We start from the raw sequence: 14,156 nt of genomic DNA, 5'->3' as shown, positions 1-14,156 counted from the left end.
TGTTGACCTGCTGTGACGACTGAATTTCCCCATGTGGGATTAATAAAGTCTGACCTTATCTTATACCAGTGGTTCTCAATTATTTTCTGTCATGCCCCCCTAGAGGACAAAAAAATTTTCAGCCCCCCCCCAAATTGTACTACCATTGAGAACCTGATAATATTTATTTATCTATCTGTATAAACCACTGTATGATTTGCTGGCACCAGCATTCTGCATACAATCGCCTGATTATCAAAATAAATTAATAAAATGAGCTGGAGGCCCTTTTTTTTATCGTTCAAGCATGAATAAAGACACTAATACTGAAAGTCGCGCCTGCCTCACGCCCCCCGACACCCCACCACGCCCCCCCAGGGGGGCTCGCCCCACCATTTGAGAAGCACTGTCTTATACCATGATTTGGAAATAGAAAATATAATACTCATATTTTTAACATTTAAAGCAAAAGCAAGTACTATTTCTAATATGTAATTGAATTACTGCATTCCTATTTTACTTTAAAAAGTACTTATTGTTATCGGAAGAAAAATAATACATTTCCCTCCTTTTTTAAAAACAAAAGCCAGATCAAAACGAACAGCCAACGGATGATACGGGCAGGAAAAATCCAACGTTTACATCTCTGATACACAGGAAAACAAACACTACAAAATACAATACAAACACCACAGTGGCTTTGGGGAAATCACATCTTCCACAAACTAAAATAAATGTTTCACCAGCAGGGGGCGAAAACACAGCAGTCCCAATACAGAACAATGGCAGCTCGCTGTCAAACACACAAATATAGTCAGACAGTGTGAATGTGCAGCAACAAGGAGGCCGGGGCCATGCGGCGAGTGGAGGGCGAAGCAGCCGGTGGGACACACATACCATGCGCTCACATGCAGTGTGACACTGTGGGTGTGGCCTAACCATCGTAAGAATCCATTAGAGGCAATGAGGCCTGCCTCTCCCCATACATCCCTCCCTGAGAGACAGAGAGAGACAGAGAGAGAGAGACAGAGACAGAGAGAGAGAGCAGGAAAGAGAGAGACAGAGGGAGGCACAGAGAGCGGGAAAGAGAGAAAGAGACAGAGCGAGAGGGAAGGAGGAAGGAGATAAAAAAAAAAAAAGGAAGGGCCCAGAAAAGACACAAAGGAGAGAAGAGGTGCAAAGAAAAGTAAAAAGAAATAGAAGACAGAGAGCGAGGAGGTGTCAAACAGCAGCAGAGGAAGTCAAAGAAAAGAAGTGTTAGAAAACAAAAAAAGAAAGGTTAAATATTGTTAGTTCAATGTTAGAAGTCACATCGTGATGTCGGGGGTACGAGGGGAGGGGGAAAAAAAACCAAAAAACAAAACAGAACAAACACCCGACACCGGTGAGAAGTTATGTGCGAGGAACAGAACCGAGGGCTGCGCTTTAAGTAGACGTGCATCAACATGCTGCCTGTGGGTGTGTGTGAGAACATGTCCATTCACACGGTAACACTCCGACCGCTCACAAACTGTGCTGCACACAATGAATCACTCGCTGTTTTTCGTGTTTTTCATCAGAGATCGCCAATCCGGGTTACATCGAGGTGCAGCGCCGACGTTGCCGTGAATAAATAAGTGGAGTCACCGCAGAGGTGGAGCGGGAGCTGTGGCGGCTTCTTCTTCTACAGTAAGGGTGGATGAGTATTTGGACACGGAAACGTTTGTGAGGACTTTAGCCGTTCAGGGTTCGAGAAAAAAGAAAAAAAAAGAAACGAGCTTTAAGTTGCAGCTTCAGTTTAATCAGGCGATTGGTGTTGGGAAATATTTTTGACTCCGCCAACACGACAGCTTGTGAACTTAAAACGCATCGTTTTTGTTTAAAAAAACATTTTTTAATTTACACAGAAACGTTCTGAAAATAGTGTTCGTTTGCACGGAAACGGCAGAAACGATGAAATCAATGCAGTCTTAATGTAAGGCCACTTGAGGGCACTGTTTGTTTTGATAAAGAAACCACACGCGAGCAAAAAGTGTGGTAAACGGCAGCAGCATTATTGCAGTCGACACAGAGACGGAGTTCGAGCTTTTCCAGAAAGTTGCCCCCCCCCCTCCATTTCAATGGAGACGGAGATGAAGGCGGAGGGCAGATGTTAAAAAGTGCTTAAAATGTCGACACTATTCGCCTGGTTTGAATGTAAAAACTTGAAGCTGCCCTTTAAGCACATTTTGGCGGTTTTGGTTCAGTTTAACGCTGATAAATTGTGTCAATGTCCAAATATTTATGTCCCCGACTGTTTGATCGGCAGTCCTAAACCCCAAATAATTCAAAAAAACCAACTGATGGAGAAACTGTATTTGTCAAATCACCTCATACGTCTGTATAATGAGCTCTTTCTGTTACTTTATTGGGGTTAGGAGACAGATGTCAAAAGAGCAGAGTCTCTGTTAGGGGTACGATGAGTCGTATTAAAATGTACATCATGCAGTGCGAAAGCAGTGGAAACGTGTGCTTACCTGTGCCGCATCTCTGTCAGCAGGTTGGAGTGTGTTATCCAGAGTGTTCTTTCTCCCGCTCTGGTCCAGTGTGGAGTAGGCATCTTGAAGGGGAGCCACATAGAAACCACATTAAGCCAGCGGTGCAGTGTGTGTGTCACAATAAAACACTATATCTCAAGGGAAAAAACTGCCTCATTCATGAGCCTCACACACACACACACACACACACACACACACACACACACACACACACACACACACACACACACACACACACACACACACACACACACACACACACACACACACACACACACACACACACACACACACACACACTTGCCTGGTCCCAAGTCGTTCATTGGAATCATTTCACGCTCACTTTTGCCGCCTGTGTATTTAAGAACAGAACTCCTATTAATGTCACAGTCAGTTTATTAATAAATGCTTCAGTTGTTTCAGAGTGTGAAGAGATTCTGCGGCCAAACAGACGCATGAAGGTGGGTTTAACTGAGACAGTCCGTATAAATGACTGTAGAATGAATGGTGAGAAGCATTAGAGGGCTTTACTTGCAAACAAATTATATAAAGGGAAGAGGGATTCAAAAGAGCTAAATGTTCTTTTCAGACAAAGCTTCACAGACTTGTAAAATCAAAATGGTGTAAAATTAGTTTATTTATAAAAAGTTCCATGTTTTTTTTTGACAGCTGACGCAAACTTAATCGAACATTTCACAGATTGTAATGAAATACAACAGACTGCTGCGTTTTCTGTTTCGGAATTCTTGTTTCTGTCAAAATTACATTACAACTGCATTTCTCTCACAAACTTTGTTGCAAGGATTTGAAAGAAGGAACTTTATTGACGCTATAATGACTCAAACTGAGCCAAAAATAACTGCAATGTGGAAACAAAGGATGAAACGATTTATTGCGTCATCCAGTGTTTTTGTTCCTTTGATGCAATAACCTGGCTTACTGTCCTGAGTCACCGCTTTTTTCACTTTTCCTTGCATTGTCAGAGCACCTTTTCTAACTAGTTTATAAAGCGTATTTTAATCAAAAAAAAAAGAAGAAAAGATTAAATAAGGCCACATTTGCTAATTTCCTTCATGATAATCCCAGTTATGCATCACTTGTAGTGCACGGTGTGGAAAACCAGTGAATGTTCTGCACGCAAAGCTGGCTGAGACAAATAAATAATTGCTCTGAAGGTTATTCTATGTTCAGCTTATGAAAGTCAGAAGGAGCGGTCTGACATCGGCGTGTTGGCTTTTTTTTTATGTTTCAGCAGGTACATTTCTTGGTGATTTCAGAACATCTGAGCCTTTTCGAACCGGAGGAGTTTTCCCGACCTTTGTCAATGAGCGGCAGGGTGCTGTCCTCGTAGCCTCCGTTGGCCCGGTTGTTGCTGCTGGGGGGGTTTAGGTTGACCATGAAGTCGGTCTTCTTCCAGCCGTCCTTCTCCAGGGTGCGCCGCAGCTCTTTGTAGCCCCACACCGCCTGCAGCACCATGCCCGCCCCGCGCACCTCCCGCTCCGAGCGATTGCTGCAGGATCACATTGACAGGTGCGGCTTCAAGGACGAGGTGGACGGAAGCCGGACCTGAGCCGAGTTCGCCACCGAGCCCTCACCCGTCCTTGTTGATGAGCACCAGTCGCTCGATGCCCTGCGAGGCCCGCAGTGTCTTGGCCGCGTCCAGACTGGATCCCAGCACCTCTTGGAGCGTGCTCAGTACGGACACCACCGTCTCCTCTGACAGCGCCCGGACAGGCTGGCTCTGGCCGCCGCCCGGCAGGTTGGCCACCAGGTGAGGCACCGCATGTTTACCTGAACACACACAGGCGTCGGTGGGAAGTCCTCTCTCACACGTGCTTTTTCTTTTTTTAAATCATTTGGTGGAAAACAATTCCAAAACCACACACTCATGTTTGTTTTAGTGCATTTTACTGTTGTGGTTTTTTATGATTCTCTGTCGTTAATAGAAACTATTACTACTACTAGAAGGACTAAAGGATGAGGGATGGAGCGAGAGAAAGAGAAACGGACAGACGGAGAGAAGTGAACGATGAAAAGGACAGGAAACAGAAAAGCATCCCGTTATTCCGTCCTTTATTTTCCATTTGTTCTGTTGTCCCTCGCTCCTTCCCTCCTTCCAATTGACGGGATAGAAAGAAAGAGAAAAGAAAAGGACAGAGGAGACTGAGAAAGAACTGCTGGTATACTTCTCAGTGTGCACAAGCAAACCGTCTAATGTGAAAAATAAACACACGGCACTAAGACCTCAAGAGTTCAACGTCTCCTCATCAATAACTAGCAGCTGTGCTTCCTGCCCCCGCGGTTCACGGTCGGCTGAAGTCTCACCGAGCAGGTCTCTGTTGCGGGCGTCGATGGCCAGGTTACGGAGGGCTCCGGACATGGCTCGAACCACCCGGTCGTTGCCGTGGGCCAACAGCTCAGTAATCATAGGGAGACCCTTCTCCTGGCGCAGCAAGGCACGGATGTATCGCCCATACTGCAACAAAAGTAAAAGCATCGGTGATGCTTTGAGACTGAATGAATTGAGTTTGCTTTTATGATGGTGAAAATGTCAAAAGTGGGTGATTCCCCCCACTTTCGGAACAGAGATCAGAAGGAGGACTCTGATAAAAACGATTATGACAATTATTCAAGACTCGAGGTGAGGACCTTTTTTTCTTTTTTTTTTTTTAGAGTCAGCGTTCAAAGTCAGGACAAAGTCAAAGGGCAGGCGAAGTGAGACCGAGAGTGACGGGGTGTGTTTCAGCCGCTCTCTTCTGGGCTTTCCACAGCAGATCAGGAGATCTGCGTGTTTGATTTGGCACAAGTTTCCACGCCAGATGCCGTTCCTGGCACAACGTGAGCAGTCGCAGTTCAAGGACTCACAGCGGTGGGATTCAAACCACGAGCCGGCTTCGCTGGCCTCGACGCCACCGTAGCGGCTACTGAACCTGGGGCTACAGTGATTAAATCTAAAAGAAATACAAAACGCTAAATATAAAAAGGACGAGAGCAAGAGAGAAAGCTGCGTTCGGTCCTGCAGCAGTCTGAGCTTCAGCAGCTTGAATGTCCACTTCATCAAAGAGACTTGACCACAGTGAGCCTGTGGCCGATTCACCATTTCACATTTTTTGGATCATATTTGCAGACGATCAACACCACGCAAGAGTTCTAGTTTTGGAGATGCTCTGATCCAATCTTTTCTCAAACACTTAACCATTTTTCTTCTAATATAAATTGTTCATGATCGGTTAAAAAACTTTAAAAAAAAAGGTTTTTGAGGTTCCTACTAGAATTATGCTTCTATAAACCTATTATCAAGTTAAAAGATTACCGTATTATCTGGACTATAAGTCACCGTTTTAAATGCCGGCTGGTCATGGACTTATAACATGAATCAACTTGCATATGGAGATATACTGGTCGATACCGTCGGGGATCACAAACTGATACTGTGATAGAGGCAACAAAAAAGGCTAATCGTGGAGCTGCCCTTACATATGAGCATGGAAATATAAGCGTGACTTTAACACCAGTGCAACGTCTAACCCACATAATACTGGAAAATGTCCAAGATCATTTGTTTCTGTCGAGGTGTTTGTGTGTGTGAAAACACCAGTGCATGATGTGCATTATGGATTTATCGATGTTGCCATGACGTGGTGGCGGTTCTTACAGTCCAGCGTCCTGCACACAGGTTCTGCACGGCCCCGGCTGACGCCTCCAGCACGGTGGGGTTTTTGGACTCCTTCAGCAGCGAGGTGTAGATGCGGACGACCTCCGGCTGGAACAGCAACTCGTAGCCTTCGGGAGGAGACGGGAAAATGCAGAGAGAGCTTGTCAAGGACAGCCTTGGTGATGGATGAGGCGGGAGGAGCAGACACAGTGGGTGGGGGGTGGGTGCATGTTCATGTACAGTGAATACAGTGGGAAGATGCCAGTACCTTTGGCAGGTGTGGTCCTCTTTGGAATGTCTATTACATCTGCAGCTGCATCCTCATCTTTTCTTCCTGAAAGCAAACATCAGCGTTCAAGTCGAAGGGCCCATTTATATGACGTTTCTCGTGAAGACGCAGTTTAGAATAGTTCCACGTTTCCACGGCAGAAACACTGAAGACAATGCAGTGAGCCGGTGGTTGTTTTATTTACTTGCATACTCGGTATAAACATCAACAATGGGAGACATTCGTAGACACAGATGATCAAGTTGCATTGTCATTACAGCGACTGTCAACTGGGAAACTAGTAAGTTTTTTTGGTTTGCCTGCTTAGTATTGAGTGTTTTCTCCAGTTTTACATTATGACCGAGTCCCGGGTGTTTTCAAAAAGCTACACCTCAAGAGCCGTTTTCAAAAAATTGCATTTTCATTCGCAATTGTTGCAGTGTGAACGGGTCCTCAGAAACACACTGAAACAATCTGATGTCGTTTCTAAATATAGCATTTTAGAGTAAGTGTATTTGTTCTGTGTTGGTTAGCTAATATACTCAAGGGCAAACACATGTTAAACAAAAAACAAACAAACAAAAAAACATGCATTTTCTCCTTCAGGAAACCATAAAAAGCATGCGTGTTAGTATGAATGTAGTTGAGCTACTCTACTGCTGCTCACACTAAACCTCCAAGCAGCTGAAGCACAATGCAGGCGTACAGAGGTAAAGGAAGCTTACCTTTGGAAAACCACTCATCTGCAGGCCGGCCGAACAGCGCGGAACGGAGAAGGAAGAGAAAAAGAAGAGGCGAAATGGGAGGAAGAGAGCATTTTTGAGTAAAAAAAAAAAAAAGAAAAAGAAGCAAAAGCAGCCGTAATGGAGCCACCCAGTAATCATGTGTTTACATCCCCACGACTCTCCAGCCACCACAGATCCAGCAAAGTCGCATGCCAGTTAAAAAGGCCAATTGAAGCAAATGGATGAACACACCAGCTCGTAATATTGAAGATTAACAAAGATCCGAATGTTAAAAACAAAATCTGTTTATAGCTGTGAGACGCCTCAGTGAAGCACATTAACTAATCCTTAATATTCAAGTTAAAATAAATAGGAAATGCACTTCCATAACCAGAACGCTTATGAATGAATGAGAACATGTTCGTCTCCTTTCATCAAATGAAACAAAATGCATTTAATAAACAAAATTAAACTAATACAGCCAAGAAAACTTTCATATGTAGTTTTAACATTTAAACCAAAACTGTACTTAATGATACATAAAATTAAGTACAATAAAGATTTCACTGTCACATAATGGCAAAAGTGTGTTTGGACCCATTTCTAAATAAAGCAGCAACAGTCACAATGAGCTAATTACAATAATATTCAAAGCATTATTGCAGCTAAAATAGCTTTCTAGAATAATCAATGAGTAGAAAACGTTCATAAAACACACTTATTTGCATTTTATTCAATTTTCCAATTATGTGCTTTTTGGGGGTTTTGTGAACTCTTTAAATTTAGAGAAAGTGCTAAACTTAATGTGCGTTTTTAATCAAATGACCTGTGTTATGAAAATAAAGGCATTAGCAGTGACACAAACTGGCTTGTTTTTTATTTGATTCCATATTTTCCCTGCACACGACTCAGTAAATGTGAGTGTGCAAGCAACCAAGAGATCAGCCCAATATATTTATGTTTGTTTAGGACTCATTGAGGAAGGTACTGAAACTAAACCACAGTGAACGACATTTTGTGTCGAGTTATACGTCGTTAGTCCAAATGTTATGGCTGATTGGTGGTTGTTGTGCTGCAATATCATGGACTTTGTTTGGTCTACACGAGACGCACATTGTTGACATGTTATCTTATTTTAGGACAGCTTCTCAAACAAAGAGCTCCTGTAAATTAACTGAGAAATGTTGACTATGTGCAAAGAAATTATTATAACTTTTTTTTTTCTTTGGACATGGTTTTAACTGGAAAAAAAAAAAAAAAGTCAATACTCTCTGTGAAACCCAAATAAAGCAGCTGAAGGAAGGATGACCTCCGAAGGGGATTTTTAACATTCCTGTGCAACAGAGTGGTTTTGTTTGTTCGTGTGTGTGTGTGTGTGTGTGTTGGCATCGTTATCGCCAACAGCGGCATCACTCTGAATCCTCCTGAAACTGCCTGAGTAAACACTCTCTCCCGTCACACACCTTTGCCCTTGCGGGAGCTGAAGCAGCCGCCCTTCTGGCCGGAGGGGGCGGGGCCCTGGTTGACGGGCGTGGTCTCCTGGTAGCGTTCGCAGCCGGGTATTTCACGGTGCACGTGATAGGACAAGTTCCTCAGCAGACACACGCTATTCTCTATCAACTGCAGAAGCAAAGGTTAAAAATTACTCACCTCATTTCTCGTATTCGAATATTACATAACATCAGCAGTTATTCCTGTTTTCTTAACTGGAGACCATCGTCACAACAATTTATGAGGCTTGAAACTTTTACATTTGTACATTAAAAGTCAAGACAATTCTGCATAGCAACTTCCTTTTAATTGATGCAGAATCTTTAATCAAGCAAGAATAACTGAACTTTCCATCTTTACTGATCAGAAGCTACAACACCAGCACTCACTCACCTTATTGTCCACATCTTTACAGTCGATCTGGGACTGGACGATGTACATGAGCGAGTCCACCAAGCCCGTGCATTCCCTCAGCTTCCTCCTGGCCTCACTTCGCTCCGAACTCACATTTCTGGAGAAGTGGAGAAAGCGGGACAAAGCGCAGATTAGTGAGGCAGCTGAGGGGCGAAAGGGAAAGAACGAGAGCGGTGTCGAATCTTCCGGATTACAGAGGGCGCAGAGTTTGACGAGATCAAATTGCACCTCTGGACTTGGCCCCACTTAAGGGATCAAACCGAACCGGATGGATGGAAAACTGAGACCCAGCAGAATGACGTCGGAGGGATCAAATAAAGAGGAGAAAGTCGGTGGAGGTGGGGCAGACACACACTCTCGGGACCGGTGACACTTTCCTTGTCACAGCAGGGGGCGCTCATTCCCCCTTTTCCCCAGGAAAATCAGGAGGCTGCAGAGGGCAAACATTTGATGATAATAACCCGAAAAAAATGCAGACTAAACTAAATGGGGACTGCAGCACCATGGAGAGAAAGACCCAGTTTCCAAAAGCACAGAACACTTGACTTTTTCAGGTGGAGCTCCTGCTGGTAAGTCTTCGGGAAGACAGGAAAATAATAAAGCGGGAACTTTCTGCTGATCAGAGGGACGACGGATTAATCAGTGTTGGACACTTTCTGTCACCACTGACCTTTGGTATGAAGCCACAGACGAGCCGCTGGGCGGGTAAATAGTGTTAAGTTCATTTGGATGCTTCCTGAAGTCATAAATTCTAACTGCCCTCTGCTGTGCGTCGTGTCACATCGCTTTATATTACAGTTCCCACCTTTAACCAGAAACCAATAACGCAGGTCCCGTAGGAAGTCGACATTAGTTTGAACACTTCTCCAAACAGTCAGTAACATTTAAAGAAAATACTTTGTCGGTTCTAACTTTTGAGTAGTATGTCCACCTCTGGAAATGATTCAATTTAAAATGGACACAAAGATTAGACACATTGCTTTTACACTTCCTAATAGAACATGGCAGAAAATGTTGGGAAACTTGTTTTCGGAAGAATACGTATTGTGTTTATTTTCTTTTAAATGGTGCCACATTTGTCAGGAACATGCATTTCGTTTATTCTGCTAATGAATCATGTTTTAGTGTCATTTAGAGAAATGTAGAATCCATCCGAGTGGATCACCTAAGTAATAAGAAACACGGTTTCACACATTTCCTGTTAATTGGGAGGTCAGTTTGGAGGATACAGAATTCAGCTTTGCTGCTCATCCCACAAATGCAGATTTCTCACAAAAACAGTTTGAGATTTTATTTCCAAGACGCATCATTCCAATAAATTAGCTTATTTTTAAGCTGAAATTAGATTCAAATGCAGTAATTATTGTGGACCGTAAACAAATCAATCTCAACTCTCTCACAGAGATCGAAGCGACGTCACCAACCAATTGAACAGAAATGTATTTGACGCAGCTCTCGTTAGGCTGACTGGCGTCGACCCTCTGCAACTTCTTTCCCCACGAGGCTTCCGAGATCAACCTATTCACACGGACTTCTCCAACACGAACGCTGTAATTAACCGTGTGGTCGAGGGGAATGTATAGATAAGACGGCCGCGCTCCAGAACACACTGTTTACACTGTGTAAGTCAATGCCCCACTGTCCTCTGCTCGCCCCCTCCCTGGAAACTCTCACATTCTCTCCCCGTGCTGCTCGCGGTGTCTCAACGCCGCTCGGCACAGGCCAATCTCATCAGTTCAGCGCCACTGTGCCACGGATCGTAAGAATGCTCCCAAGTTATTCTACAGAAGAGTTTCTATTGTTGCTAAATATAAAACGGGAAGCTTTTAGTATTAGCTACTTCATGTGAAAAAAAAAACACAGTGTGTATTCCTATAAAGACTGTATCTTCACTCCAAGATGCACACTCTGTTAACTCGTCGCTGCTTCCTTCCTCCCTCATCCGTCCCACTGCTGCGTCAATCTGTTGAGCTGGCAACCTTCCACTTTCATTCCCCTCCCTCCTTTCTTATCATCATCAGCAGCAGCAGCAGCAGCAGTCCCGCAGTTCTGATCTGCCTCCACCTTTACTGCTGTTATCCATACCTGAGGCACCCCGCTGTGTTGGTGAGGGCCGTCTCCCATTCGAGATGCCGCGGCTTGCAGTTCTCCTCCCCTCCTCCCGCTCCGTTGCTCCCCCGCTCCCAGCCCGAGTGGGGCACGATCACCTCGTCGGAGAGGGCGTGCAGCGCGTGGTCAACGATCTCCATTTTGACCGAGTCGTGAGACGACAGGTTCCACAGCGTCGCTGAGAGAAAACACAAAGTGTTCATCTTAAAATGACTCGAAGCTGAGCTCTTGGGGTTAACGTGCCCGGCGAGCAAGGCACTCAAGTATGAGGATGAGCACATTTTTGATCCGCCAAATCAATATAAAAAAAAAACTAAATATTGATAGATGGACCGATTTCCACCAGACCTCTGATTTGTGCCGTGCTGCCAAGAGGGTCTGGCACTGCAATTGAGGAGCCTCCGTTTGTATTAAATCATTTCCTAGGTCCCTTAAGTTGACCAGTGTTGGAAGTAATGGTTAACCAAGGCCCCGTTGACACAACATTTTCAAATGAAAACTGAAAACACTCTGGCTCCCTTTCAGTGTTGAAAGTGGATAATCTGCTACTGGTCATCCTCACGACGGCTGCAGTTAATAATTCTGCACATGTTCAGTAGACGGACAATAACAACAACGTTTGCCTCCAGTGTCATGACTCCCAGTCCATAATTCACCTGGGACTTGGTAGTTTAATAGTCGTTTCACTTGGAATATCAATCCAACTTCGTCGCTTGTCTCAACGAAGGTCCGTGGGCCCTCACTCACCTGTGATGATGTCGGTGAGGTCCTGGTCACGAATCTTCCTCAGGAGCCGGATGAGAGCCGGCACTCCATCACAGTTCTTGATGGCAATTTTGTTGTCGTGATCTTTGCCATACGAGATGTTCTTCAGTGCTCCGCAGGCTGCATAGTGCACCTACAACGCAGAGGCAGTAACAGCTTAATGAGCCATTAGGCGTGATGGAGTATCACTTAAGAGGAGCATTGATCCAGCACGCGGGGCTTCAGCGTCGTATCGGCGGAAACTGTGTGGAGCTCCTGGAGCTCCCAGACTGTCTGTTCCTACTCAGTGCTTCAGCTGCGCTGCCGGTACGAGTCATTACGGTGATTACTGCAAACCAGCCGGCCACGTTTCTCAAATCACTTCACTTTGAAAATGTTAATTTCAAAACAAAATTCATCCACAAATCAATATTCCATTTGTTTTCCTTAATATATTTGTTTACTGCAAGTAGGATTTGTTCCAAGTTTTCACAAAGCAAGAGTTTGTGTCCATTTCTGTGACAGACGGAGAAAGACGGAGACAGACGGAGACAGACGGACGCGGTGTAGAGCATGTAATGGGTAACTAAAGGAGCTTCTCTGCTTTGGCAGTGGAATGTACGATGTGGTCTGTCTGGTAACGCTCAGACAAACATCAGCAAAAACTATTGCCACAGCTGAGCCTAAATGACAGGGAGCTGCAGGGAAGAAGAAAAAAAAAAAAAACAGCCGCAGAAAATCTGTATTTAGCACACAAATGTTGACCTCCAGGATTTGACCATGAGCTCACTCACGTAATGCTTATTTTTGCTCCCGTTCCCTCTGTATTGGGAGAAAGTTTGAAGTTCACCTTGAGAGTCCAGCCCGTCGGAGGCGAACGACCTGTTCCCGGATTATGTAAAAAATACGCTGCATACTTCAGCCTCACTTTGTGTTCTGCTGTGGCTGAACCACAACATCGCCTCCGGAACGGTAAAGAAGCGAGGGGGTGGAAACACAAAAGGGGGCAATCTGACCTCTCTGTTGGGGTTGTCGAGCATCGAAACCAGCGCTGGAATCCCCTTCATACGACGCACATCAGACTTCACCTGGAAGGAGGAGGATGGACATCAGCTGTGACTTTAACCCTTTAACATCTGATAAATATAATGTCTTTACATTTACATTTTTGAGAGAACATGTAAAACTCCTTCCTAAAAACTTAACCCAGACACACAAGAAATGTCATTTTCCTCATCATGCAGCTTCACCCGTCTTCAGGTTTGTATTTCAGCCAATCACTTCACGTTTAATTGGCATTTTATAGAATTCTCTTTGAAAGAAATAATTACATTTATTCCCAATTTCTTTGATATGTCACAACAAGCAACACATTTAATTTTAAAATAAACTCTTTGCCGTTTCTTAAAACTAAAGAAAAATGGAACAACAAATTTATATGAGCAGACATTTGATTAGTTTTTAACTAAAAATAATGACTCAACTCAAGATTTGGAGCAAATTGTGTGTTTGATGAACCAAGTTATAAATTGATGGTGTAATATTGTGAGATTTAAACTAAATCAAGAAAGAAAAACAAGGCAGACGAAAAGTTGTGGGAAATCGATAAGCAAATATTTCACATATACTGAAAAAGCAACATTTCTGACGACAGTCGGAAATTAAATTCCTCCCAGTTGTGAAGTTTGATCAATGACTTCACCACGTTTCTTTTTTAATTTCCCAGGATTTTGGCTTTTAACAGTCAGCATTAACTCCAACTTGACCCTAAGCTCTAATACTTCTGTGGCAGTTTCCAAATTGTAACTTAAGATAAACACAGTCGAGGTCAAAGAAAACGTCTCCGTTCGGTCGAGCCATACATAAAGATAAAACATCGCCCATTATCATTTATGCATCACCGTTGCTCCATGAAGTCTCCCTCTATAGCTGTCCCACACGAGAACAGCCGCAGAACCTTTTGTTTGGAACGTTTTATCATTTAAGATACAAGAACGACTTATCATCAGCTGTTATTTAAAGCAGACTTCAACATTCAGTGGTTTCTTACCGGTCCCTGCATGATGCCAACAAGAATGTAAGAAACAAATATATGATATAAATCAGATTTGTTTTCATCTGTTTTCTTTTGTTGTCAATTGGGCTTGTGCAAGCAAGTTTAATTTAGCTTCACATATACATTACCAGGACTTTAGCAGCCTTTAAGAGATTTAATTTATTATCCAAATTGAGTCACTGGGGTTCAACGCCTCAGC

General features: G+C 43.8%; 1 protein-coding gene across 6 annotated transcripts in view; it reads right to left on the bottom strand.

Annotated features, from left to right (window-relative positions):
- Positions 1 to 14,156, bottom strand: part of ctnnd1 (catenin (cadherin-associated protein), delta 1) — a 32,954-nt gene that overhangs the window by 2,351 nt on the left and 16,447 nt on the right. For 5 of the 6 annotated variants that reach the window (XM_080518811.1, XM_080518815.1, XM_080518810.1 and 2 more), the window contains 13 exons: positions 12,918 to 12,989; positions 11,905 to 12,055; positions 11,134 to 11,335; positions 9,028 to 9,145; positions 8,607 to 8,763; positions 7,144 to 7,161; positions 6,419 to 6,484; positions 6,151 to 6,278; positions 4,821 to 4,971; positions 4,091 to 4,286; positions 3,812 to 4,005; positions 2,800 to 2,847; positions 2,475 to 2,557 (listed from right to left, as the gene is read on the bottom strand). In XM_080518811.1, the coding sequence (XP_080374937.1) occupies positions 2,475 to 2,557; positions 2,800 to 2,847; positions 3,812 to 4,005; positions 4,091 to 4,286; positions 4,821 to 4,971; positions 6,151 to 6,278; positions 6,419 to 6,484; positions 7,144 to 7,161; positions 8,607 to 8,763; positions 9,028 to 9,145; positions 11,134 to 11,335; positions 11,905 to 12,055; positions 12,918 to 12,989 (1,584 nt within the window). The remainder of the gene's footprint in view (positions 1 to 2,474; positions 2,558 to 2,799; positions 2,848 to 3,811; positions 4,006 to 4,090; positions 4,287 to 4,820; positions 4,972 to 6,150; positions 6,279 to 6,418; positions 6,485 to 7,143; positions 7,162 to 8,606; positions 8,764 to 9,027; positions 9,146 to 11,133; positions 11,336 to 11,904; positions 12,056 to 12,917; positions 12,990 to 14,156) is intronic. The other variant, XM_080518813.1, reaches the window with a different exon arrangement.

The sequence above is a fragment of the Blennius ocellaris genome (assembly GCF_963422515.1).
Source record: "Blennius ocellaris genome assembly, chromosome: 3".
Classification (NCBI taxonomy): Eukaryota; Metazoa; Chordata; class Actinopteri; order Blenniiformes; family Blenniidae; genus Blennius; species Blennius ocellaris.
Note: the sequence above shows the minus strand (reverse complement) of the source record. Positions and strands in the feature narration are given on the sequence as shown.